General features: G+C 36.6%; 1 protein-coding gene across 1 annotated transcript; it reads right to left on the bottom strand.

Moving 5' to 3' along the window:
- Nucleotide 1: 1 nt before the first annotated feature.
- Nucleotides 2–27,968, bottom strand: si:ch211-57n23.4 (immunoglobulin superfamily DCC subclass member 3). The gene is made up of 14 exons (XM_051871756.1): nt 27,670–27,968; nt 19,876–20,187; nt 17,759–17,903; nt 17,539–17,669; nt 17,170–17,307; nt 16,395–16,553; nt 8,530–8,695; nt 7,841–8,091; nt 6,404–6,568; nt 5,912–6,100; nt 4,542–4,658; nt 4,332–4,458; nt 3,511–3,646; nt 2–3,217 (listed from the first exon to the last, which is right to left on the bottom strand). Exons 1-14 carry the CDS (start codon nt 27,713–27,715, stop codon nt 3,128–3,130), a joined length of 2,172 nt encoding a protein of 723 aa, XP_051727716.1. The 5' UTR covers nt 27,716–27,968; the 3' UTR covers nt 2–3,127.
- Between the last annotated feature and the right edge of the window lie 4 nt (nt 27,969–27,972).

The raw sequence follows: 27,972 nt of genomic DNA, 5'->3' as shown, positions 1-27,972 counted from the left end.
AAGGTCTTACGGGTGTGGAACGACATGAGGGTGAGTAATTAATGACAGAATTTTCATTTTTGGGTGAACTAACCCTTTAAGACCCATTCACACCAAGAACGATTATAAAGATAACGATATTAGTTCTAAAAATCGTTCTAAATATAAAAGGATAGCACAGTCCACACCACAGCTATAAGATAACGATATAGAGAAACGATATCGTTGGGATCACTTTGAGAACGATTTTTTCCAGCTGTTGGACGATAAAAAAAAAAAAAAAACTGACAGCCAATCAGAATCCATTCTAATTTAAGCGCTCGCGCATTTAAAACGGCATTGCGGTGAAGTTAACCGCCGCGGTCCAGAAAAATCCACCATTTTTTGACAAGTCAAACCCCCTTTTCAAGAATATTTAAATAAAATGGTTATGTCGAAAACAATCGGTCATACCCTCAGAATAAATGGTTATAAGTATTAACGATGAGATCATTATGCCAGGCTAGCAAACAGTGTAACATAAAAATTACCTCAGATATCCAGCGCTAGTTTCGACAACGTCTTGCCTCCTTTGAAGATGCAGTGGAAAAGACTAGGCGTTGTTTTTATTTCACTATATTGACTTCGTCAGCTAAATTCACTGTTAGATTAGATCGATTATGCTAGCGATTCACTCGAAACAGCATGCTGAGGACATCTGCTGGTTAAAACCGTGTAAATGCAACAAGAACAGCAAAAACATGTACACACTTTGAAACCTCAGCGCGTGAGCTTAGAATAAACAGATAGTTATCGTTCGTTGGTGTGGACGCAAATATAGTTATCGTTATGGTTATCTTTATAGTTATCGTTATTGGTGTGAACGGGCCTTTAGCCAATCACAAAACACACATTTACATACATATACCGTACACTCTTGTATGTTCATGTGCTTTGGTAATGAAGTGTTGCAAAATATAAAGTTTACAAATGGTAAATATGAAAGAGGTATTTGGCATTATTATTATCATTCTACTATTTGGCAAGTTCAACTCTTATCATAAAGAGGACACAAATGTTCCTTCTCTTATATCAACATATAAAATCTCCTTGAAAATATATCCCATTTTCATTTGGTTATTAATTCAGTGTTAAAAGGTTTTCAAACAAAAATCTGACAGTTCAGTGTCAAAAGAGGGAAGATGTGAAATTTGACTATTAAAGCTTATTATTCACTCTTAAAAATAAAGGTTCTTTATTGACCTCGATGGTTCCATGAAGAAGTTTTAACATCCATAGAATCTTTCCATTCCACTAAAGGTTCTTTATAGTAGAAAAAGGTTCTTTAGATTATTAAAATGTTCTTCATATTAAGAAAATAATGTTTTTTAAGAAGGTTCTTTGAGGAACCAAAAAAGGTTCTGCAAACCCCTCGTTTTTTAAGAGTGTTGTTGCAGATATTTGTGTGAATAGGTTTGTTATTAATTAAGTACATTTTATTGCAACTTCCCCTTTTAACATGAACTGCAAAAGCGTCAACACAATGGCTTAGGAAATGAGTATAAAGACAAATGAAAACCTTAAAAAAATTGTACATCTTTGGATATCATAAAGCTTGGTTTTCATATCAAAAACATTTTTGGATAATCTGCTGCCATGCCTGTTTGTTTGGGGGAAGAGAGAATGTGGCGGTTTCTCAGTAAACCCAAAATCAACCATCATCTCGCAGCTCCTTCAAGTTCCCATGGCAACCGATTTGGCATCTGGAGAAAAGACCAGTTGGTTTGGATGAAAAGAATCACTTTGGATAAACATCCATATTCCTTGGTGGGAAGCAAAGTAGCCTAAGCTTTTGGTTAAACGGAAAGGTATCCACATGGAAAGGCCCAACAATATCTTCAAAGGTCCATACTTTCCATGCAAACTTCACATCAAATTCTCCGAACAAAACGAATCCCCCTCTCTTCCTGCTCTTTCATCATTTTCTTTGGAGTTTAGCAGCATCAGAGAGGAATCCTTCGGAATGGCTTGACAGGATGCAAATCACCAGATCCAAAATGTACGATGCACTTGGAAAGAATCGCATCAAAGGTGTTTTTGAAGTATTAATGGTTGTGTACACATCTCTGGACGATGATGAGGTAGGGAGGGGTTCCCAGACAGCTTTTGTCTGCTAAGGCAATATTTGGAGCAGCCAAGGTCACACTCTCCATGGCAGTCGACCAGATGGGCACCTGAATACAGGTTCTGGAGGCAGATGGCACAGGCACTGGCAGTGGGAAGAGTAGCGGGTATCTGGACATTTTTTGGCTGAGGTAGGCGTGCTTTATCAGCAGGGACTAATGTTAGCCCAAAATAACATTCTGAGGTAGCTATCTTTGGAGGTATACAGCTTTTGGTGGGTATTACGAAGGATAGGAAAGCGGGAAAGGTGGGAAGAATCCATCACCTTTATGGTTCCTCTGGGGTAGCCTGCCTCGAGGCATGTACGGTGAAACATATAACAATCAATTTATTTGAACTCACACAACCACAAGCGAAGGCAAAAGCAAGGCCACGTTATTAATCTTGGTATATATCCGAGCTAAGGCTAACAAATGGAACAAACCTCTGTTCCCTGTAATCAACTGAGAATATAGCTTGTTTTGTAAATCATGTAGTTCGCTAAATCTTATGTAAGAGTTTGAAGAGAAATATTGTTTGGTCTTTATATCTGGCATCAGTTCGGACACAACATTAGGCTACGTTTTATTACCCAAGGACGCATTGCAAAAGGAAATTTTGGTTTTTAGCAGAAAGCCCTTTGGTAATAAAATATAACGTTGTTTTGGTATCATTTTTTGTTTTGTTTTGTTTCCATTGTGTATTTATGCTCAGAAAGAGTGCTGTAAAACTATTTGTAACTTAGCATGCATTAAAAACTGTGTACAGTATTTACTAAGGCTATCATTTGGTGTTCTTGTGCGGATCTTGAAGGAGTCAAGTTTTGGTTCTGAAAGGAGGAAGCAAAGAAACAAAACTCTATATCCATTTTTGTACTTAATTTACACTCTTTAACACTAGCAGCAGTTTAGGTGACAGCCAGGGCAAGATAAATATGGATTAAAGGGGACTTTGGTGGACAGGCTAGGCAGAGGAACCACAAAGAGTGAGATCAATGAGGCTAGGGCTAGCCAGTGCCCGTGCCTGTGCCTGGCAGACTGGACGAGTGCTGCTCGATAAGAACCTGGCATTGTGTCTGGCGATCTATATTAGGACCCTGAAAAAGAGAAAACAGCGATTAGTATGATAAGCTACCTTTTTACGAAACCCAGAGCACAAGTTTCACTAGGAGTTTTCCATTGCAGTGCACTCACTGAGATGTTAAAGCTAAGTATTGTTATAAACTATGTTAGCAGACAAGAAAAGGTGGAAAAGTGTTTTGGCAGTTAAACAGCGTTTCCTGCCGAGGAAGCTGGTGAGTCACAAACTGTAAAAATAGACAATCTGCTAAAGACGGCTTATTCTCGGTTATAATGCAATGAGAAGCTAGACCACAGATGATAGTCTTACCTGAGGAACTAATTCAATGCCTTGAGCAGGCCGTGTTACTCCCTCTTTTGGGATGCCATTGCTTTGAGAATGGTGCCCTCCATCTTCGCCCTGTGGCACAGACCAGCTGTCCTGAGTCCCTTTCCTACAGAGGAAACTGAGACAAAATTTAAATGCATTTATTGAACATGGTTTAATCAAACTTGTAGGGTCATTAAAAACAAATATCCCCTCCGGACATCACTTTTGGACACTACTCTCTCTCTCTCTATATATATATATATATATATACATACTTACTGGTCCTCGAATCTGATTGGCTGAGAGCCGTGCGATATTCTAGTGATAACCTTTTCACCTTTTGTAGTTTTAAGATTTTTAGGCGAGAATGTTGTTTTTTAGACCTGAAATATGTGACTCATATTTAATCATAGCGCCTATTTTACAATTTGTTTAGACGTTTTTGGAGATGCGAGCTCCAGGCCGTCAGCGGCCATTCAGTGCTCGTGTACCCGCTGAGAACAGCTTCATCTCGGCCAGTGCTTCGGGGATTTGCCGCTGGCTCTTATAGTGGTTAAACATGAGGTATAATTCATTTTGGGTACATAAAACGGGCAATCTTTGGTTTTATTAATCTATTACTTGTTCCTGAGCAAATTGAATTGGGCTATGTTAAATTTAATCATTTAATATTAAGGCTATATTTAACTGCTTTTGTATGTTTGACTGGATTGTACAATTGTGTTTATTTCCTGTTGTCATTTATAATGGCTATTGTTGTTAATATTTGTAAAATTTGTGCATGTAGTTTCATGACATCATCTAGCCAAAAGCTCCATTACCTGCGCCGATATCCGAACATGAGGAAGAGCACACAGAAAATGATGCAGGCCATGCCAATATGGATGCCAACCACAATACTGCTGATCGAGTTCTCCACACCCCTGCAGTTACAGTGAGTTTCCTCTCCTGAACCAAAGAACATGATCATTATACAGTGCACTTACAAATAAAGAGCATATTTAAGTGTGCCAAAGCAAATGCTGATTTACCTGCTCTAGTTTTAGCACTAGTGCCGTCCTCAGCCAGTGACACGAGTTTCTTTGAACAGTCACTCTCTCCATTGCCATTGTAGGCCACCAGTTTGACTTCATACACAGAGCCGGGGTCTATGGGGGAAAATGGAAACGGTCAGTATCGCACACACTGCAAATCAATCAAAGATACTCATGCATTCGCCTCACACATACACAATCTAACACATATACATTGAGCTGGTTTTGTTGACTTTGCAGTCACAGTAGAACTATTGATCAGCTGAGTCATGGGGATTGAGGTCTGGTGTAAAACCTACTGCCTATTATGCTCTTTCTTTTACTTTGCCGATTTTCTTTGTACGTGATGTAATATCTGCTTTCGATTTTCACTCCTTTCTGAGTTCTCGGAAATTCACACATTTGTCATGTAATAATACTAGGAAATATTCTTGGAGGAGTGTTTGTTCTCTAGGACTCATGATATACTTGAGCGAGGGAACATTTCAACTGTCATGGCTTCTTCAGAGGTGCTGTAACAGGCCATTTAGACTGAATTGTGAAAGAGCATTCAGTATAAATCATCAAAGTAAGCAGGGGTAGATGGAAACTGATGGCTTTTTGTGCTGATTATGTCGGAAAAGAATTTCATTGTACTAAAGTACAGATGACAATAAAACTCTTGACTTGACTTGAACCCCTAAAAGTATTTATACGCTTAAAACAGGGATTTTTGATACTTTTTGATGCCAAATAACCCCAAATGTGGTGACCCAAAAAATATAAAAGTAGCTATATATTTTCAGTTATTAAAAAAAAAAAAAAAGTACACCGTGAGTGGAAAAAGTGTATTATAAAGAAATTATTTTTTTTTAATTAAGTAATTGGCTTTTGTATTTTTATTGTACTGAAGCTAAGCAAATTATTAAAATTATTATTAAATTATAATTGTAATAATGAATTATTATTATTATAATAATAATAATATTAAATTATTAAATTTTTTTTAACAATTATAATAAATTTTTTGTTATTATTATTGATAACTATTTTATTTATATTCAAATTGCATCTTTTTCTCCCCACTATTAGAGTAATGTTAGATGTATAAAGCTCAAAAACTTTTGTATTTTTTATTTCACTTTTCACACTAAATATAATTGCAAAACAGTTTAAAGTTTTACTTTGACAGCCTTAAAACACATTTTGTCTCCAAGAGCCCCTTTGCGGCTTCCAAATTGAAAAGCTCTGACTTGAGATATATTTAAAATGCATGAATTTAATTGCATTTGATAACAAAACAGAAAACCATATGGCATCTGCAAAAATATATCGCATTTATTGTTGCATTATATGGTTTACACAAACAGAAACCCGTTTTCTCTCACCGAGACGAGAGAAGGTGTGAGCGTTAACATGGCATGGCAGCTGAATCGGCCCCTGGATCTCTCCGTGGGGGACCCTGCGGTATGACAGTCGGAAACCCTCTGTTTTCCCAGGCTTACTGGGCAGCTCCCATAGGACCTGGACTGCTGTGCTGTTTATTGCTTTGGTGAAAAATGTAGGCGGACTGGGCACTAGGTAGAGAAAAACCATTATAATGAGCTCAGAGGAATAAGGAACACTGTCAAAATTCATTCTGTTGAAGCAAAAAACATAAAGGCAGGTATGCAAAAAGAAGCCATACAATGAATGAAACAGATGCTCAAACATCTGTGACAAAACACAGGACATGAGTGCGGACAGAGGGAGCTAAAAATGCTGACGTGGCTCAGAGAAGAGACAGCCAGGGAGAGAGAGGGAGAGTTTGAAATTGTAGTGACCTAAGCAAAACATGAACCAAACAGCATACAGTGTGCAATCTGTATGTAGCTACATACCGCCCCCTAGTGTTGTGGAAACAACAGTACTGGACCGTTCACTGGCACCCAGAGGAGAGTAGGCCTTCAGGTAGATGGAGTAGGTGGTCGCAGGTTCAAGGTTTGTGAGGTCATGCTGAAATGTTGTCTTACTCACAGCCTCCTGTAGCTCTTTACTCTCAGGCTCTGAAAACAAAAGTGCACTGATTATGTAGTGTATTACTCAAAAAATATTAGTACACTGTAAAACTGTAAAAGACTGGAAACAGTAAATTCACTTATATATGGTAAAAAAAAAAAAACTGTAATAAATCTAACAGGACATTTCATGTAATTTTACAGTAAAATACTGTTAATTTTTTACAGTTTTTGGAAGTGGAAAACAACAAGTAGTGAAAAAACGTACATTGACATTCCCAGAATTTCTTTTTGTTATTATTTATGTACATTAGGATCTTATATTACAACTTATGTTGTTGAATTAATGTTTATTGCATTATTTTAGTGTCATGTGTTACCACGATGTTGTTTTGTGCACTTTCTATATAGTAATATTTATCTCAGCTTGTGGAAAAGCTACTTGTGTCGTGATGAACTTTTTTGTTTTTTGGTGGTTTTAAGTGTATTATAAAAGTAGGATGGTATATTAACAATATCAGTTAATGAAATATGTTTTTCACTGTAAATTTTCAAAACCTAAAATGTTGCTACCGTCCCTGCTGAAAAACACTATTGAAACCCACATAGAGTTTGTAATGGTGTTACAAAGGGAATTGTATTGGTTTTAATGGAAACTGTAATGACCCCAGTGGGTCTCTAGTGGTAATTTATTGCATGTTTTGGCATGTTAAAACCACTAAATCCTAATAGAATACGGCCCAAAACACACTACTGGACAATGTTGCCAGGTATGTATGATAAAACCAGCCCAAACGCCAATTAAAAATAGCCCAAAACAAGCCCAATGACCCTATCCAAATATCAAAACTCAACATATGTCACTCCCAAACCTAAAACACACATTTTACAGTCACTGTTATGCTGTATACACAATTTCAACTTGAAAATCACTAGTAGTAATCATAAACAGTCTGTTTTCATAAATGAGCTCAATTCCATGGGAAAACTTGACAACACTGCTGGACACCATTAGGTAATGGTTTTAATGTTTAACAGTTAATGGTCTGTAATGGTATTTGTAGTAGAAACCATTAGAACTTCTGTAATGGTTTCTATTGTTTTTTTCAGCAGAGGTATTTTTTACAGTTATAGCTGCCAGTTTTTTTTTCGAGGGGGTCGAGGGTCTGTCCAAATAAACTTTCTTCACCCACTTGATAAAGTTGCACTCACTTCAAAATGGCGGTGGGAATTCACCCGAAGGGAAGTGCCTAAGGAAGTTTGCAAGTGTATGTCTAAAAGTGGTGTAAAAAAGCAGCCCAGAACTCCAGAGGCACTTACCACCATACTTGCGGATGTGCAGCACGTATCCGATGATCCCGTCTGTGATTTCGGCCGGCGGCTGAGTCCAGGAGAGCTGCAGGGTGGTTTTAGACAGAGCCGTGGCTTTCAGGCCCTGAGGGGAATCGGGCAGCTCTTTGGCCAGGGACACAGCCAGACGGGCACTGGCCTGGTTAGTGCCGGCAGAGTTTTCAGCGATGCACTGGTATATGGCCTCATCCTCTGATGTGATGCGAGTCACGGCCAGGGTGCTAAAAACATTTTAAAAAAAAATTATTTATAAAATACTGTGAATTTAATGTTGTAAACTTGTTAACATTGACAGATATTGCAGATTACAATTTGGATGACAGAATATAAAACAGGTGAACACTGACATCTAGTGGAGAGAAGTTGGTAATGCCTCCAGACATTGCTGCCAGACATTTTTAATAAAATTAAAAATACACAAAGAAACCCAATAATAATAAATAATTAAATACAAAAAAATCTAAATAGGTATCTAAACATATAAACAAAAACTGTTTTAGACTATTTAAAAAAAATTGTATTTTAAGATTGTTTTGTTCATTTGTCTGTTTACAGTATAGGTCTATGTATTTCTGAAGGTTTTATGATAGGCTCTGTGCATTTCAGTAATAAATTTGTGTATTCCTGATGATATTTGTGAGTCTCCTAACTGTGTGTACCTGTTATTGTTAGTGAGTTTCACATTGTCACCAGGCGTGAGTATCTTTCCATTCTTCAGCCATATGATATGAGGTTCAGGAACACCCTGAGCCACACATGTGAACACTGCACTGCCCCCTGCTGGCTTAGACACAGACTGCGGCCACTGAATGAACTCTGGAGGAGCTGGGGAAAGAGAAGGAACAGGGTTATTATAGTTCACTAAAACTAAAGCCATTACTTGAAATGAAATAAATGTTAACTGAAATAAAATATAAAAAACTTAAACTTGTTTTATGTCAGCAAGCTGCCAAACATTTCTCATTTTCACTTAGTTTAATTTGATGTACTAAAATAACTCAAACTAAACTGAAATAAAACAAATAAAAACTATATAGACATAAAAAAAATTACAAAAAAACAACAAAAATAAAATGAAAATGGAAAATATAAAAATTAAAACTATAATAGTATCTCAACTAAAATAAAATACAAAAAACAAGATGACATTTATTTATTTAACCAATTTAATAATGTAATTGGTAACACTTTCCAATAAGGTTCATGAGTTAATGTTAACATTAACAATGCATTTTTTACAGTATTTATTCATCTTTGATAATGTTAGTTAATAAAAATACAACAGTTCATGTTAGTTCAGGTGCAGTAAATAATATAACACACATACAAATTATAATTTTATTAATTAATTAAAATAATATTAAAAAGTAATTTATTAATTAAAATGAATTAACTAACATTAAGATTAATAAATGCTATAAAAGTATCTTTCACTAATATAGGTAACAAATGTTACCAAATGAACCTTATTGGAAAGTGTTACTGTCATATCAAAACCAGTTGAATAATATGAATAGTTTTAAAATGTGTCTAATGTTTTGATCTCTGAAAATAAAAATTTAATTTCTGTTATGAATATGAAAATTTCAATGCAGCACAGACAGTATGATACAGAAACACAGCTCATTTCTCTGTCATATAAGAACCAGAGATACATTTGTTTAACATCAAGACATTAATATTTTACCAGATATGGCCCTATGCTCTAAATTCAACAATCAGATCTTGAACTTAAACTCTAGTTTTTATAACAGCTCTCTATCTTCCTAAATGAGCCTGCAGCCCGTCGTCTGGCTCAGCCGCACAGATGCAGGTTCATCGTTCCGCTTGACACCTCTTCAGTGTCCGCACAATGGCCATGCATATATGTAGAGCTCTCCAGACCCCAGGACCATGCATCTCATTGATCTACTGACACCCACCACAACCAAACACCCCCAAACGAGCCCCTTCTCCCTGGGAAGAGGGTCCGAAGTGGTCTGTGGAGGTGTGGAAGGTCATAGGTCAAAGGGAGCCCTATTTCAATAGAGAGCTATTAATCAGGCACCGATCTTTAAAAGAGCACAGCTCCCCCTTCAATTGAGGTCAAAATTTTTAAAACCGTTGGACAAAAATATAGATTTGGCAGATCAATATGAGCCGCAGAGAAGCTGTTTAATTGGGTTTCACAGCTGATTGTTGTTTTTCATCATTGTGTCCTGAATAATATCTCTAAAGAGAATTAAAAATGAAAAGATTTTAAAAAAAATCTACTTAAGAATCATGATAATGAAAGTAAGTTCACTTAAATTGTAAAAAAATAAATAAATTAAGAGCAAAAGTATACTTTTTGAAAAGATATGGGCATCTCTAAAACCGAATATAATAAAAAAAAAAAAAACAAAGAAATATACATTAGATGAATTACTTTTTTCATATAACTCTTTATTTATATATATATATATATATTATTTTTTATTTAATTTAATTATAATTTATTATTTATCATTAGTAGTAGTAGTAGTAGTAGTAGTATTTTTTATTTGATGTTTAAATAATTATTATTTATTATTTTATTAATTATTATTTATTAATTATTTGTTTAGGTATTATGTGTGGTTATAAGAGTAATATATTAATAATATATATCTGTTATATATCTATATCTATCTATATCTATATATATATATATATATATATATATATATATATAGTAAAAAAATAATAGTACCTAATTATGTAATTGTTGGTTATTATTTGGTGGTGGGTATTATTACAAAAAAATGAAATAAAAAAAGAAAGTAGAAGAAGAAAAAGTCAACAATTACTGGAAAAAAAAAATTGTCTTTATAAAAGAAATGTCTATTTGTATAATGTAAATAATTGTTTGAAAAATTGAATGGAAATACATAATAAAGTATAAAAACACATGATAAAAAAATAACACAAATTAATAAATAAAAATAGTATATTGGTATCACAATACTTTTGTACAAGTTTTTAAAACGGGCACAAAGAGACTTAAAATGCATATAACCTGAGGTTAGAATACCATGACAAGACATCAAATACCACTATAAAAACAAAATTCATCATATGGGTCCTCGTAGGCCTGAAATGAAAAATGCAGCCTTTAAAAACACTTCACTGGGTTCTGCTTAGACATTAGGGTCAAAGTGAAAAGTGGGAGGGGCTGAAGGGGTGTGTGTATAATGAAACTATAGCAGGGCACAATAGGACAGAGGTCACTTCAGACCTCCAGACGCAATCTGAATGAACGGTGGTCACACAGTGTGTGTGTGTGTGTGTGTGTGTGTGTGTGTGTGTGTGCATGAGGAGGGGGTGTCATTCATCAGCCACATCACTGGTTCTCTTCTCTCCCAAGAAGCACTTCACACTTGAACCTGAGTAGAACTGTTGATGAATAGACATCCTTGAATAAAAATGTTTTAAACTGAGGGCCTTGAGAGGGAGACGATACATGCTGCATCTGTCTGGCTGATATACACAACTGGACAAATGTCTGGAATAAAGATTTTTTAATGTTTTTGAAAGAAGTCTCTTATGATCACCAAGGCTGCATATATTTGACCAAAATACAGCAAAAACAGTACATTACAATTTAAAAATAACTGTTTTCTATTTGAATATTTCTTAAAATGTAATTAATTCCTGTGATCAAAGCTGAATTTTCAGCATCATTACTCCAGTCTTCAGTGTCACATGATCCTTCAGAAATCATTCTAATATGATGATTTGCTGCTCAATTATTATCAATTACTGGTGCTCAAATAATAAGAATAGTTCTTATCATCAATGTTGAAAACAGTTTTTGTTGCTTAATAACTGATATTTTTGATCACTTTAATGCATCCTTTCTGAATAAAAGTATTAATGTCTTCTTTTTTTTTTTAATCTTACTTCCCCAAACTTTTGAATTGTACAGTATTACAGTTTCCACAAAAATATTAAGCAGCAAAAACTGTTTTCATAATAATAAGAAAGGTTTTTTGAGCACCAAATCAGCATATTAGAATGATTTCTGAGGAAAAGTTATTTTAGATTGTAATAATATTTCAAAATATAACTGTTTTTACTGCATTTCTTATCATATGCAGCCTTGATGAGCGACTTCTTTCACAAAGATTAAAAAAAAAAAAAAAAAAAAAAAAGTGATTCCAAACCTTTGACTGGTAATGTATAATTATACTATAGTGACTTTCATCAACTGAGATTTAATATTAGCCCTGATTTCCAAAAATAATAGGAAATCAGAGCTACTTTACACCTTGTTATTATAAACATGGTTGACTGTGGTACAAGCATGAAACTCACATTATAACACGTGTGGTCAAAAGGAATAATCAAAACCACTCTGGTTTTATTTCCGTCGGACTAAAGCATTTATATGGCATCTTAAAAAGATGAATTAGTGTTTTAGTCTGACTGAAATCAAACTTTTAATTACATGAGAGTCAGCTATAAACAGAGCACACGCACACATAAAACACATGGACATGTCGATCTGTGACTGATTACGATGGATTTATAATTTCATGACATATGCAATTTCCCTTGCCTGTAAAGAGGAAGCAATCAGAGTACAATTAAATAACAGCATCAGCTTTTGGGGGTCTGTTTTCCACTCTACCAACTAACCAGCTGTGTCTTTACAACCAGGGTCAACTGACAGCATCACTGTCCAATCCATCTCATGTATTGATCAGTTATTCTTTTAGCAGGGTCTCAGATCTGACCTTGAATATGATCAGGTGGCTATTCCTCATTCATTTCTGTTGTGTGACACCCCCTTAAAGGATTAGTTCACTTCAGAATTAAAATTTCCTGATAATTTACTCACCCCCATGTCATCCAAGAGGTTTATGTTCTTCAGTCGAAAAAGAAATTAAGGTTTTTGAGGAAAACATTCCAGGATTTTTCTCCATATAGTGGACTTTAACGGGTTGAAGGTCCAAATGTCAGTTTCAGTGCAGCTTCAAAGAGCTCTACACGATCCCAGACGAGGAATAAGGGTCTTATCTAGTGAAACGATCAGTCATTTTCTAAAAAAAAATTACAATTATATACTTTTTAACAACAAACGCTCGTCTTGCACTGCTCTGTGATACTTCCGCGTGACCTTTCCAACGTGATTACGTAACGTGTGGCGCATCGCAGAGCAGTGCAAGACGGTCATTTGTGATTAAAAAGTATGTAATTTTTCTTTTTTTTTTTTTTAAATGACCGATTGTTTCTCTAGATAAGACACTTATTCCTCGTCTGAGATCATGTAGAGTCCTTTGAAGCTGAACTGAAACTGAATTTTGGACCTTCAACCCGTTGGTCCCTGCTGAAGTCCACTATATCCAGGAATGTTTTCCTCAGAAACCTTCATTTCTTTTCAACTGAAGAAAGAAAGACAAACATCTTGGATGACATGGGAGTGAGTAAATTATAAGGAAATTTTAATTCTGAAGTGAACTAATCCTTTAATATTGTTGAAAAACATGGCTGACTCTTGATGCGTAATACTTTCATACGCATAACAAAACTTGACTGAACTGGTTCTTGAAAGCAATCACTGGATTTCAAGCTACATGTAATGATATCAATGCGCTCCATGTTCAATATGATTCGCTATTTCTGCACTGGCTATGATGTGTATGGCATACGTTTTCAGCTGATCCAGTCATCTTCTCATATTAAAAAACAACCCAGGGTGAAGATAAAGGAAGGGGTTCCCTCGACACAAAGATGTTATACTGTCATAGTCCCTCTCTTGAACTTCGTCACCCGCTGCCTGACCACCAGCTGGGAGAAGAACAACTGCCCTCATGATACTATGGAAACTGCGGGGGGAGGGTCAAGAAGGACCATCACCCTTCCTCATTTGAGGACCCTCCATTCTGCTTGCCCCTCCCTCGCTGCTTCATCACCTGTCTGTCAGAGGAGACTCCGCCCCCTCCACTCTACTAAAAGAGCTTCCTAGGCCAATGTCAAAGGTGAGAAATGAGAGGGCAGAGGTGAGAGGGGATACCTCACCCCTCCCAAAACATACACACGCACACTAGGAAAACTGCTCTTTGCCTGTCTATCTAACCTTTTGTTCTCTATTGTCCACATCCTGACTTGGCATCTGTCGAACCTTCACGGCTGTGTGAAAGTGCAGACCTCACTTCCACAATAACCTAACATAAGTAGACCTCTCAGCTTTGAACTTGACAAGGATGTGCTGGTTTTACCTTTGTGACTGGCAGACAGACTGATAGAAGTTATCAAATGTGTTCACAGAACAGGACTAAAATATCCATATTCCCCTTTCTGCTTCTTCTATTGAATTTCTATACTTGTCCATCAAGTTAAAATACTTTAAAACTGCTTGTTAAATTATTTTACATTTAAAAACAACTGAAATTGTAGCACTTCAGAATAAGGTTCAATTCGTTATTGCATTAGATGTCATAAACTAACATTTAACAATACTGTAGGAGCATTTATTAATCAGGGTTAATGTTAATTTCTAAATTTAAATTAAATTAATAATTTGGGGTCAGTGAGATATTTCTTTAATGTTTTTGAAAGAAGTCTCTTATGTTACCAAGGTTGCGATTATTTGTTCAAACTTACAGTAAAACACTAATATGGTGAAATATTATTCCCATTTAAAATGTTTTCTATTTGAATACATTTTAAAATGTAATTTATTCCTGTGATGGTAAAGCTGAATTTTCAGCATCATTACTTTACTGTCAATTTTGATCAATTTAATGCATCTCTGCTGAATAAAAGTATTAATATCTTTAAAACAAGAAATAATAAAATCTTAATGATCCCATGCTTTAGAACAGTAGTGAATACTAATACATTTTATCAATTCAAGTTGTATAAATGAACATAATTCATGTTTATTCATAATACGTTAACTAAATAATGAACAATAATGCAGTATATTAACATTTATTGTACATTGTCAGTTGTGTTAATGTTAACAAATTGAACCTAAGTGTTGTTAATAAAACATTCTTAAGCAATTCCTTGGTAGGAAATTTCATTTCTGTGTCTCGTTACTCTAAATTTCACTTTGTATTACTGATCTGACTTACTTCATGAGGGTTTGTCGGGAAGGTTTTTGGTTTCCATTTTGGAGAAATAACCTAACCTAATCTCTTTGTTCCCATCTTACACAAAAACTGGATCAATAAATGAATCAATACATTCAAGATTACCTCCCCCAAATGGCTTCACTGCCAATTCTGATGTAAAAGACTGATAGGGGTGACTATTGATTGATCAGGCTTAAGCTGGACATTTGGGACGCAGATAGAGAAACCACACCTGGGTGCAATTCCAACAACAATTTAACAAATGAACAGATGCAGAAAGCTAAAGGACAAGAGGATAATCTACATTATCCCAGCAGGATTTTACATACAGCAGAAATTCAGTGTGCTTTGATTACGTTGGCCATCACTTTTATGTTCAGATGAATAAGAAGCTTAGATGTTCACAGCTACTGACTGTGTGATATTAAATATGACTTTTGTACTCCACCCTCTCATGGATGATTTACCCATTTGTTCTCATGTTGTTTTTTTCCTAAAGACCCCCAGTGCGCAGCTACTTTGAAGATAGCCAATGAGAGGAGCATATATATACCTCAGGGATATATGATCAGGTTGAATGTACAGACAGTAGCAGGGTGATGGATGAGCTTTGTCATTGGGGTGTTGAAGGGGGGATATCTCCTAACAGCTGACTTCATTACCCAAGCTATTCCTCTCAAGCCCAGCTGGACAGCACCAGCAGGCCTTAATTACCATAATGGTAGTCAGAGTCTCACACCATCAGACCCAGTGAAAAAAAAGGGAGGGCCTGAATATTGACTGACCAGTCAGCTTCCAAGGGTCATGTTCAAAACCAATTCTGCTTGACGCCTGGTCATCATAGTGCTCGACAAATACTTCATACCCCCATATACACACACACATCTACAAACAAACATGTACAAAGGATAATAGGCTTTTCATGTTGTGCTCAGTGAAGTGTGCAAATAATAAAATTACTGTAATAGTGGCGCTGTGTGAACTTGTGTCACAACAAATCAGGATTGAGAAGTGTGGGGTCAGCTATTACTTCCCACATGGGTTTGGAACATTTACGAAATAATGAAACTAAAACATATACTTTCGTGATTCAATTATTTTATCTATTATCTATTTTTATCAGCTATTTTATCTATTTTAACGATGTCTTTTCTATTTTTCTGAATGTTGAATGACAGTAATTACGTTGCTTTCTATGAGGGATAAAAAAAACCTCTTGGATTTCATCAAAAATATCTTAATTTGTGTTCCGAAGATGAACGAAGGTCTTACAGGTTTGGAACGACATGAGGGTGAGAAATTAATGACAGAAAATTCATTTTTGGGTCAACTAACCCTTTAATCTGGGATTTTAAAAAAGTTTTTAAACCTGAGTGGAAGATGACTAATATTTGTCACAAAATAGTATCTTTGGATTTCCATAAGAAACCCAGGAAGTTTACCTTGCACTACCAGCCTGCCCAGTGCGGTACGCCTCATCCTGGTGCCAGGCCGGTTGGCAGCACACACATATACTCCAGAGTGCTGAAGGGAGACATCTGAGATCATCAGGTTGCCCGTGCCCAGCACCTGAATGCCCTCCACTCCGATGGATCTGCCATCTGATGGAAATGATTTATGAGAAGGAAATGAATTACGAGAAATTCAGATAACAACTAAGAATGTGTTCACACTAGTTCTCTTGATTCTTTTGTCACATTTAGTCTTGGTTCGCTTAGTGTTCACACTGAACTTCCAACTTACCGAACATCCAAAACAATGCTGTGTGCTGTGTGCTAAATGCGCTCGTCGTATGTGCGTACATATAATGTTATTTTTACCAGCTGAGAACTCATTAAGAGCTTAAAAATGTGTAAAAGAGTCAAAACAGAGCAATGAATTCCTTCATCACAGTTCACAATGGGAAACAGAGCTCTTGCGACGAGAAAAACTAAGTATTCTTGAGCATTCTGTCCTTTTTAGGGTCATAACTTGTGACATTCACATCCTGTTGTTGGTTCATTTAAATATTGCATTCATATTTCAGTCGAACCGCACCTTTTCAGGGGTCTCAGTCCACTTGTTTGATGCGCATCAGGGTTGGCAGCATTCACACTTATTCAAATGAACCGCACTAACAGAGCAATCGCATCAGAGTTCAGTTTAGTTAAACTAAACCTGCCAAGTGTGAACACACCCTAAGTTATCCTTGGACAGTCTAAGTATGAGGATTCCTACCAAGTCTACTCCAAGACACAATGGGGCGAGGGTTTCCGGTGGCGATACACTCCAGGATGGCGGTCTGATGGACGGTAATGGTGAGGTTCTGTGGGCCGGACAGGATGACTGGCTCCTTATATGTGCGAGGGACACCTCCTGACAGTAGAAGAGCAAATAAGACTGGAGCTAAATTACAGATCACTAATATAAGGATGACATTTGACATCATGACATTTGAGGTAATCAATGTTCAGGTTGTGTCCTTCATCAAACCACATGTTCAATACAAACATAATTTAGCACAATTCAGGCCTTATTTACTGGATGAAGGTTAAGGTTATGCACATGCAATCTGGGGTGTTTGTCAGATCAAGTTTGACTACTGACCGGTTACATTCAGATAGGCTTCATGGCTGTAGCGGGTGTTGGCGATGTTGGTGGCGACACAGCGGTAGACGCCAGCGTCTGATTTCTTAACTCCTGTAATCTGCAGAATACCCATTGGGAGAAGTGTGTACCTGTGGAGAAAGAGTGACATGAATGAGTGATTCTGAAGGAGATTGTGAGGAAGAATATAAAGAAAGACTGTCGGCAAAGACCATGTTACCTGTCATCAGAGGTTCCAAGCACAACACGGTCCTTCTCCCAAGTGATGTTGGCCTCAGGAATGCCACTGACCTGACACTGGAAACGTGCAACACCTCCCTCATCTACTGACATGGACTCTGGGTGAGTGTGGAATTTAGGGAGAGCTGTGGGACAAAGAGAAGTGAGTGAGATATATAATAATAATAAATAATAATAATAATAATCCATATAATAAATATAAATAATAATTAATATTAGTTGAGTGAGATATGTTCTATTATATATTCTTTTGAACTTTATATTCAATGAAAAATCCTGATAAAATTACAATTTAAGCAAAAATATTAAGCAGCACAACTGTTCTAGACATTGATAATGAATGTTTCTTGAGCAGCAATCCGCATATTAGAATGATTTCTGAAGGATCATGTGACACATGACTGGAGAAATGATGCTGAAAATTCAGCTTTGATCACAGGAATAAATTACATTTTAAAATATAGTAAAATAAAAATAAAAAAAGTTATTTTAAATTGTAATAATATTTCACAATGACTGTTTTTACTGTATTTTTGATCAAACAGATGCAGCCTGGGCAAGAGACTTCGTTGAAAAACATACAATTTTACAGAAATATACATTTAATCATCTATATTATTAAATATGTATATAATTTTATTATATGTGTATATAATTTTATTATATATTATGCACAAATGTAACAAAACTGTGAGGTTTCAGGATATATTCTCTTCATGATTTTGCATGTCAAGTAAATTTATCCTGTTTTGAGGATATTTGTGTATATATATAACATTTTATTGTTTTCTAGATATTTCCTAAATACTGAGAAAAAAACAAGATAATCATTTATTTGCATGTGGTATAACAATTATTCTTACTTTCACATATGTGAAGTTAGCATGATAACTTGATATTGGCATCTAAAATGTTGATTTTCATTGGGGATGTAAGATGAGGTGCCAAGAGCTTTGTGGTCTAAATAGCCTGGTCATTCATATAATCAATAAATAGGGGTGTTAGAAGAAGGGCCTCCCAATGAGAGTTCATTGCCATGGTAACGTAGTACCTTCTGGGGAAGCATGTAGTGACAACTATAATTCTACAGGATTATCACCCACCCTACTGCTTTTATAGGACCAAAGGGAGAGCCAGAGGAAGATGGGAAAGGACAGAGTAAAACAGACAAAGAGTAAGTGGATATTTGTGCTGCCACTATATCACTGTATTTCTCACATAAACAATTAAGAGTATAGGCAAAGCATACGATGTCATATCATAGTGAATAACTATCCACTTAAAGGGCCCTATCATACACCCAGCACAATGCGACGCCAGGCATCGCAAGTGTTTTTTGCTAGTTTCAGCCCGATGCAGTTGTTTAAATAGCAAATGCACTCGCGCCCATCTGTTCGCCCATGGGCATTCTGGTCTGAAAATGAGGTGTGTTCAGGCGCATTGATGGCGTGTTGCTATTTTGGGGCAACTGAAAACAAGTGTGCCATTGACCAACAAAAACCTGGTCTAAAGTCTATGGCGCAGTATTTATTTATTTTTTGTTATTTAAAGGACGCGTTAGTAATATGCACCTATTGCAGGTGCACAATGCGCGTACACTCTGCTTGTTACACACACAGGGATGTGCAGCAGCACACAAACATGCCAAATAAAGATAAAAATGCCTACATGTCATAATGGATAGTCATTGCATGTATCAGAATGACCTATTTGCAGTAATGACAAATGAAATTGGCTAATTATTTGACCAATCGTGGCAATACACACATGTATTTAAACTGACTCGTCAGGTTGAGGGTGTCTACATTCCGCCATGTAAATAGCGAATCCGCCATGGTCCAAGCACAACTGGCTTTTAAAGGGAATGGGAGATGACACTCTGATTGGTTTATTGCACGTTATGCCCAAAACACACCCATGACTCATTAAGAGACTAGGTACAACCCTTTTGGACCATTTTTTTTTCATCGTTAAACTAGCAAAAGTGGATTCGGACACGCCCTAAGTGCACCTGCGCCATGCGCTTCAGACCATGCGTTTAGATCGTTAAAATAGGGCCCAAAGTGTTTATTTGATGCTTTCTCCTCAGTTACTCACATGCAAGCTGCACACGGGCCTTGCGGCTGACCAGCATGCCGTAGTGGTTCTGTGCAGCACAGTAATACTCTCCAGCATCGGTAGCATCTCCATCCCGTCTCTTCTGGAAGCTGCGGATCAAGAGCGTGCCATTGGATAGGATCTTCGCCCGACTGCCTACTCCCGGAAGCAGCGGCGCTCCGTTCTTATGCCACGTCACCGTGATGGGACCCTCGCCTTCCACCTTGCAGTCCAGCATCAACGGCCTGTCCCGTACCGCGATCACGTCGCTGGGCTCCGTAAGGAAAGCCAGTTCAGATCCATTACACAAACCTGAAAGTGAAAGATGGGTCAGAACACATCTGAAACAAACCCTAAAAGTAAAGATTGTATGTAAAATAAATTGTCTACAATGCAGAAATGAGATTATAATAACAGTTATATGTATTAAAAAAGATGATATATATCAAAACAATGGTGACAAAGTCCTATCAGGTTTAAAAGACATTTAATATTCAGCAATATTATCAACTTTACTGCACTGACACTAATGAATGAGAACTAAATTGAGCTGGATAATGACAACTGTCTTCTATAAAGCTGCTTTATAGTTGAATCGAATCTGTTTCATAATTGATGAACTCTGCAACATGAACTGATTCAACTGAGTTTTCAAACTGAGTTTGTTTTATAACTAATGAACAATGCAACATTCACACTGTTATTGAACTAAATTTAATCAACACTGAACTAAACTGAACTGAATAATGACACTATTGTTTTTTTAGAGCTGCTTTAGAGCTTAAATTGTATTTGTATTCGTAACTTTGCAACATTAATACTGTTAGTTTCTTGTTTTTTACTGTGAAGCTGCTTTGAAACAGTATGTATTGTAAAAAGTGCTATAGAAATAAATGACTTGACTTGTATAGACATTAAAGTTAGCATGATTTTTAGCTACTTACTGCTAAAAGTCCTTTTTGGTCTCATTCGCAACTTTCAAGGATTTTGAGTTTATGATATGCATGTATTTTTGTTGCATGTCTGTGTTCTTTGTCACTTCAAGACTCAAAGAAAAGGAAAAAATGCCGAAGTGAAAGCTCAGAAACTATCCATATCTAAAAAAAAAAAAACACTGCATTTGTGTCTCAGGACTGACGTCATTGTGAGCTTTACCATCTAAGCATATTTACTCAGTATCATCAAACCAAACCTGGTCATCACAATAGAGACAAACGCAATGCAGCCAGTGAAGCATAGAGGGCTGTGACAAAGCCAGAGTAGAAGGGATGGAGAATTAGGGTGAGTTATGCGGTCAAGTTAGAGGAATCTCTTTTGAGTAAACCCACCCTGATGACAATAGGCCTGTGACGACACCCAAAAAAACAACTCTGGGTAACCACCAGGAGCCTTCTGCACCTCTCTCAGTCTGGACCATCTGCCCCCCACTTATACAAACCCCCACCATTCCAAACCCCCCAGCGGTCACATTTTCCTTTCAGTCTGATTCCAGGGTGACTTTCCCATGCCACTGGCTCACCCCAGTCCTCTCTCATTGTCAACTCGCTACATGGCCATTCCACACATCTTCTGTGCTTTTCATATGGAGAACTCCAGACCTAAAGCGACCTTTAATGTGACCTCTGGAGATGGCCGGTGTCTCCGGCAGCTGTTATGTAAAAGAGCACAAGTCTGCTCTTGAACTTGCATTAGACGAGAAGTACCTTCCTTCAGCATCTGTTAGGTGGATGGATATAACCTACCCCATCCAATAAGCACTCTTTCTCTGCTTGCTAACATATACTCATTTCTGACCACTGGGGTCCTCGAACGCCACCTGCACTTGATCATGACAGCTATAACATGAATAGATCAGCCAAAAAATTGGGTTTTTGGACCCAAGAAAACAGTTCTTTAAAATATCTTCATGTGTTTGCAGAAGAAATAAAGTCATACAGGTTTGGAATATCATGAATGATGACAGAATTTTCACTTTGGGGGAACTATCTAACTGCTTATTATTTGACAAATTTAGTTTTATATAGGTCATTTAGAGCTGTTACAAAAGATGATGTGTTATGCTTTTATACAGGGATGCAAAATATATCTGTACTATATCAGTTGTTATCGATAATATATGGTTCTTTGGTTCTGAACTATAAGAGTGTTGTTTCAGTCTAATAAGTCTAATATTTAGAGTGCAAACTTTAGGAAACCACTGCAACAAAATATGATATTAACCATGACAACATGACCATATAAGCTCAATCATGTCTTGGACTCATATACCTTGAACAATATCAGTTCTGGAGTCCATAAATATATAGAGCTATAAAGTCTTCCACTGAAGGGAATATCTGGGATGCTCCTTTTGCTCCCAGTGAGCTCACACACTGAGCAGATGTAGATGGGACGAGTCTGTCTCTTCCTTTTTCATTTTTATGAGGGCTAGCTTACATCTGACCCTTCCCTGGCTTACTGCACCCGAAGTGTTAATGAAATTCAGAGGTCCCAGGGGAAAGGGGGGTTATGTCACACAAGCTGGATTCAGAGATACAGAGTATAACACATGGGCCTAAGCAAAAAAGGTATGGGTGTTGTACAAATATAATATAAATTTTTGCTTGATATAATCAATTAAATAAGGAAATGTGATATAAATGGACTGGATTGTTAACACTAACCATCTTAGAGAACAATAAAAAGTATTTATATACCGTTTTGTAAGATTTCTCAAAGAGGTTTTCGGTTTCTTCCACCTCATAATGGAATCTATGCATTCCATTATCTTTCCATTAGAGAAGTTTGTCATCAAACACTGTTCTAAGATCTCCATGGTTGCCACAATGGTGATGATGGAGGGTATGTTGATTATAAAGTCTAATAACCCTCTACAACCTGCATGAGACCTGAACAGAAGTGTGATTAAGAGCTCAAGTCTGGGGATAATTCTGATAATTCAGATGAGAGGTGGATAGAAATGGGGTTTTGGGGGATTGTGGATGGTGTGTTGAGCAGCAGGAGACCCCCACCCATCTCCACCCCTTGGGCTGTGACCTCGGTCCCTAAAGGGTCATGAGAGAGTTGGTGAAGGGTGGATGAACAACGTGGGGCTTAAGGCACACAGCCTGTGTCCAGTCCCAGCCCCCAATTCGGTCCATTGTCCCCAGACTAAGGTTGGACCTGAACTTCACAAACTATTGTTGGAGGCCAGACATTATTCTAATGTCCTTCGTCTCTAATCAGAGTCTCTGAAGGGTCAATGAGGCAAAGATCTGTAACACTCTCAACATCACTTTACCTTACTATAATATAATATAATATAATATAATATAATATAATATAATATAATATAATATAATAGTGTGTACGAATGAAAGTGTCTTGTATTAAAAGTATATATATATATAAATATATATATATGCACACACTACACTACTGTTCAAAAGTTTGGAGAATGTTTTTGAAAGAAGTCGCTTCTGCTCACCAGGGCTGCATTTACATGATGAAAAATACAGTAAAAACAGTAAAATTGTCAAATATTACTACAATTTAACATAACAGTTTCCCATTTTAATATATTTTAAAATATCATTTATTCCTGGGTTGGTAAAGCTGAATTATGCTAAACTGTGCTGCTTTTTTTTTAGAAGCATATATTTGAAGCAAAAGTTTTTTGTAACATTACAAAGGTCTGTATGGTCAACTTTTGGTCAATTTAATGCAATTAAGTATTAATTTCTTTGTAAAATTCTTTCTGAACCCAAACTTTTGCACGGTAGTGTACATATATATACAAATCTGCACAGGTCTGTTTTATGGCTAATCTGAGGAGAAATAAAATAAGAGACTGGAAAGGGGTTTAACACTCAAAACTCCAGAGCTATAAGACTCAGGCCAAATATTCTAATTTTAATGCTCATTATAATTTCTATATGGGTCTCTCCTTTGTCCAGAGAAGATTTTAGCATTACTGAAACTGGCCTGCCACTTTGAAAAAGTGATATATGCCTTTGAAAGAAATTCTAAATGCATATGAACATTCACAAATTCCTCTCGCTCTCTTTTTCTCCCATTATATCCATGGCAGCAGCAGGAGATCTAACGTAAACAATAGCTGAATAACTTGGGGGAGGAATTGTAAAGAAGCTGGGTGGAAAGGGGGGATCACGCTGCTCCGGGTGGGCTTCTTTTGACTCCATAATGGGAGTTAAATTCTTCCTGACTACAACAGCCACAAGCTGTCTGCACAAACACTCCTTTGTGTTGGTCATTTGAGGCCAAGTTGTCTTTTGTTTAAACACTGATTGTCATTAGGTGGCATACGCCAAGTTCAAAGTCATGCAAGCACACTTAAGAGGAAACAATCCCCTGCAGTTTAGCTCCGCCCTCCTTATTAACCAATTACCACTCACCAATTAGCTTGTTTGTGCTCTACTTTTCTGAAGACATGAAGTATCTGACTCCAGTTTTTAAAGAATGCTATTTTTCAGATATATAATGGTACTCAGCCAAATATAGGTATTTCTATTAATTAGATCATGTCTGTAGGTCAACAGCTTTTATGGAAAAAGTCTTTCTCAGACATGAAACCTTTGGGTAAAATCAATAAGCAATATGCTCCAATTGGAGGGGGAGGACACCCCATCACTATGGCCTCAGGTCTTTAATTATTGGGATAAGGACCAGAAGGGGGTCCAGGGCTTCCATTAAGCCAATCTTATTAATGGAGCAACCAAGGGTTAAAATGTCCCTCTGCTGCAACATGTGAGTTTTAATTCCACTGTTAGTTCCTCTTTGGCTTGATGAACCCTGATGACTTTCTTGAACAGAACCACTGAAACCAGTTTTAAGGCCTCTATAAACGAACTAATTTTGTGGCTGATTAGCCAGCACACTGTATTACAGGTTATTACAGCAGGTTCATTACCGCGAGAAAAGTGGGTTTTGCTTCAATTAGAGCAATAAATGTACAGACTAAAGTGGCTCACAACTTCTGTGGTCATCCACTGGTTATTTCGAGGATGGATTTGAAAAATGTATCACAGTTTTCCAACATTCATAATAATAGAGCATCAAATCAGCGTATTATACTAAAAATGCTGGGTGAAAATGGACAAACCCACACTGTAAAAAAATATTTTCATGATTTGTTATCACAACATTTTTTCTTGTCAAATCAACTTAAATAATTAATGTGGTTCAGATAACATAATATTTTGAGTTTCTGTTGATTAAACCAAACGCCTTCATTGTATTAAATCAAATTGTTAATTTCAATGAACTCAAAATTTTAAGGCAACCAATTTACTTCTCTAAGTTAAACCAACAATTCTTTTTTACAGTGCAGCGATTGGGTTGTTTTAACCCCGTGAGTGGGTTAAATGTTTGCCCAACGTGCTGGGCAGTTTTATTTAACCCAACTATTGTTAAAAATTACTATATGTCTGGCTTAAAATGAACCCAAAATAGGTTGGAAATTAAAAATCAGACACATAATTACTAGAGGCAACAGCAATAATCAAAAGGTGAACACTTATTAATGAGCAATTTAATACTGGGTTTTAACGCTGGGTTAAAACAGCCCAATCGCTGGGTTTGTCCATTTTCAACCCAACTTGGGTTGTTTTTAACCCAGCATTTTTTAGAGTGTGAAGTGGCTCACAACTTCTGTGGTGATCCACTGGAGATTGAAGTTATTTTGAGGATGGATTTGAAATTGAAAATGTATCACAGTTTTCAACATTCATAATAATAGAGCACCAAATAAGCATAAATGCTGGGTTAAAAACAACCCAAGTTGGGTTGAAAATGGACAAAACCAGTGATTAGGTTGTTTTAACCAATAATCAATAACCAATCATTTTTAAACAATAGTTGAGTTAAATAAAACTACCCAGCAGGTTGGGCAAACATTTAACCCAACTGCTGGGTTAAAACAACCCAATCACTGGGTTTGTCCATTTTCAACCCAACATGGGCTGTTTTTAACCCAGCATTTTCAGCCCCATTTACTTTTGTTCTATACCAAGATTTACCAACTTTACCAAGATCTATCTTACTACTTGGTATAAGAAACTTTGTGAAGCAAGGAGATTTGTGAAGCTCAGGTCCAGACTATGATTTGCTTTAACTTCATAATTGTCCCTTTAGTAAGGTCTATTACTCTTGCTCCTGTGATAGACACATCCTGTGACCTGTATGTGGATTAGCTAGATGGGTGAATTGCCAGAATTAGCTGTATTCTATGCTTTCTGGAGTGATGAGGAGTCTGAAGCGGGATTACTCCAGCATAACCATATTCAGGCATGCACACACATAAACCTCCAACAGCTTTAAGACGATTTTAAATGTAACCCTGCTTCCCAGTAAGGCTGGAGCAGTGTTATGGAGATCAGGGTGTTGGGGTCAAAGGGGGTGGGGAGAGGTGGCCACTTTTGTCTCCTTGGCTCTCTTTTCGCTCCACCCGCTTTGGACTGCTCCACTGTCCAGGAGGGGGACCCCAAAGGTTAATACCGCCCAAGGTCACCGCAGACCCTCTGTCTGTAAGGTCATCTGTTTCTCCCCCCCCTCCTCCCCCCTGAGACTCCCCATCTCCTTCTGTTCAACTTTCCGACTATGTTTATTTATTATTCCACAGGAGATTTATTCTAAAGAACGCACATGATCTAACCTCATGGCAATAACATCTGGTTTGAAAATAAACGGTTTTGATCCTAAGTCCAGTCGTTTAATCTCTTTATATTAATATACAAGCAGAACAAATGTACGTTTCTTATAAAAGCCTGAATTATTTATTGAGAAGAAAAAAGGATTTAATACAGGATTTATATGATTGCTTTACCCTAATAACTTATATTTTGTTATTTTTTTCTTGACTTAAGAAAGATTCACGTAAAGAATAAATTAATAAGATAATCAGATCAGACAAATTAACTTTTTTTTTTGCATTGTGATAAAAAATTTACTTGATTCTACTTTTCTGTATATTCTTTCAACATTATAGCAAAATCTTTGTCACCATTTAACTTGTCATAATTGCCATTTCTACTTTTTATAGGTTTGATTTTAGTCAGCAATTAAACTTAAGTTTTCAATTTTACTAGCATGAAATTTGGGTCATAAAATTAACTCTTGGTTGAACAAACTATTAGCAATAATGTACAGTGTAGATATGGCTTTAAACACATTATCTGGTTTAAACTAAATACTAAGCTTAATTCTACTCTATTCATCCAAATTCCAATTTTAATGTGTTCAAATACATTGAAGTTTAAAAGGTTCATAAGTTCCCTATTATGTGAGAAACACCCTGTGTCTGTGAATACTAATTTAACAAAGAAAACAGCATAGAGCTGGTGAATATTAACAGCTGAAATGACTTTTATGAACTTTTAAAGTCTAAAAAGATGCAACATCTTTGTGCAGCAATAGCTTGTCCAGCATCAGGATAAAGAAACTCTACGACAAGAGTGTTTTATGTAGCTAAAGGCAAGACAAAACAAGTAAAATATTAATAAATATTAATATTGCAATATTTGAATTAGCTTTGAGGTCATCATTTATTAATTTAACTGACTACTGAGGACATATAGGCTATCCAAATAAGAGCAATAGACAGTTTGTAGGCTAGTCTCATCAGAAAAAGTTATTCTCAAAATATGATCTTTAAATCTTTCTGGTCAAATTATCCTTCTAACATATTTTTTTGTAAATAACTCCGTGGAAAGCAACGTGCACACAAATGGGTGAACAGTAAACAAAATGACTAAAAAGTAGTCTATACGATGTAAATATAGATAAGTTTATACTCACAAGAACCGACAAACGTCAGGAAGGTCAGTAAAATCCGTGGCTTCATTTTCCTGTGTGCGTTAAATCCTTTCCAAAATATGGAAACAGGTAGGCGACTTCTTTGGGGTTAAAAAGGAGTTTAAAAAGTGAAAAAGAAAAAAACTTTTGCTACTTCTTCAGTGTAAATGTCTTTGTATTCGAATACAAATCCTAAACGGAGTCAACCTAGAATAACATCGTTACTTTAAGTCATTAACGGCGCTCCAGCTGGGCGCTGCTGGTCACGTCCACGGCCACTTTGAGAATATCCCGTGAGCAGCTTCA

Source organism: Ctenopharyngodon idella, chromosome 19, assembly GCF_019924925.1.
Source record: "Ctenopharyngodon idella isolate HZGC_01 chromosome 19, HZGC01, whole genome shotgun sequence".
NCBI classification, from domain to species: domain Eukaryota; kingdom Metazoa; phylum Chordata; class Actinopteri; order Cypriniformes; family Xenocyprididae; genus Ctenopharyngodon; species Ctenopharyngodon idella.
The sequence above is the reverse complement of the archived record's forward strand: the minus strand, read 5'-3'. Positions and strand labels throughout refer to the sequence as shown.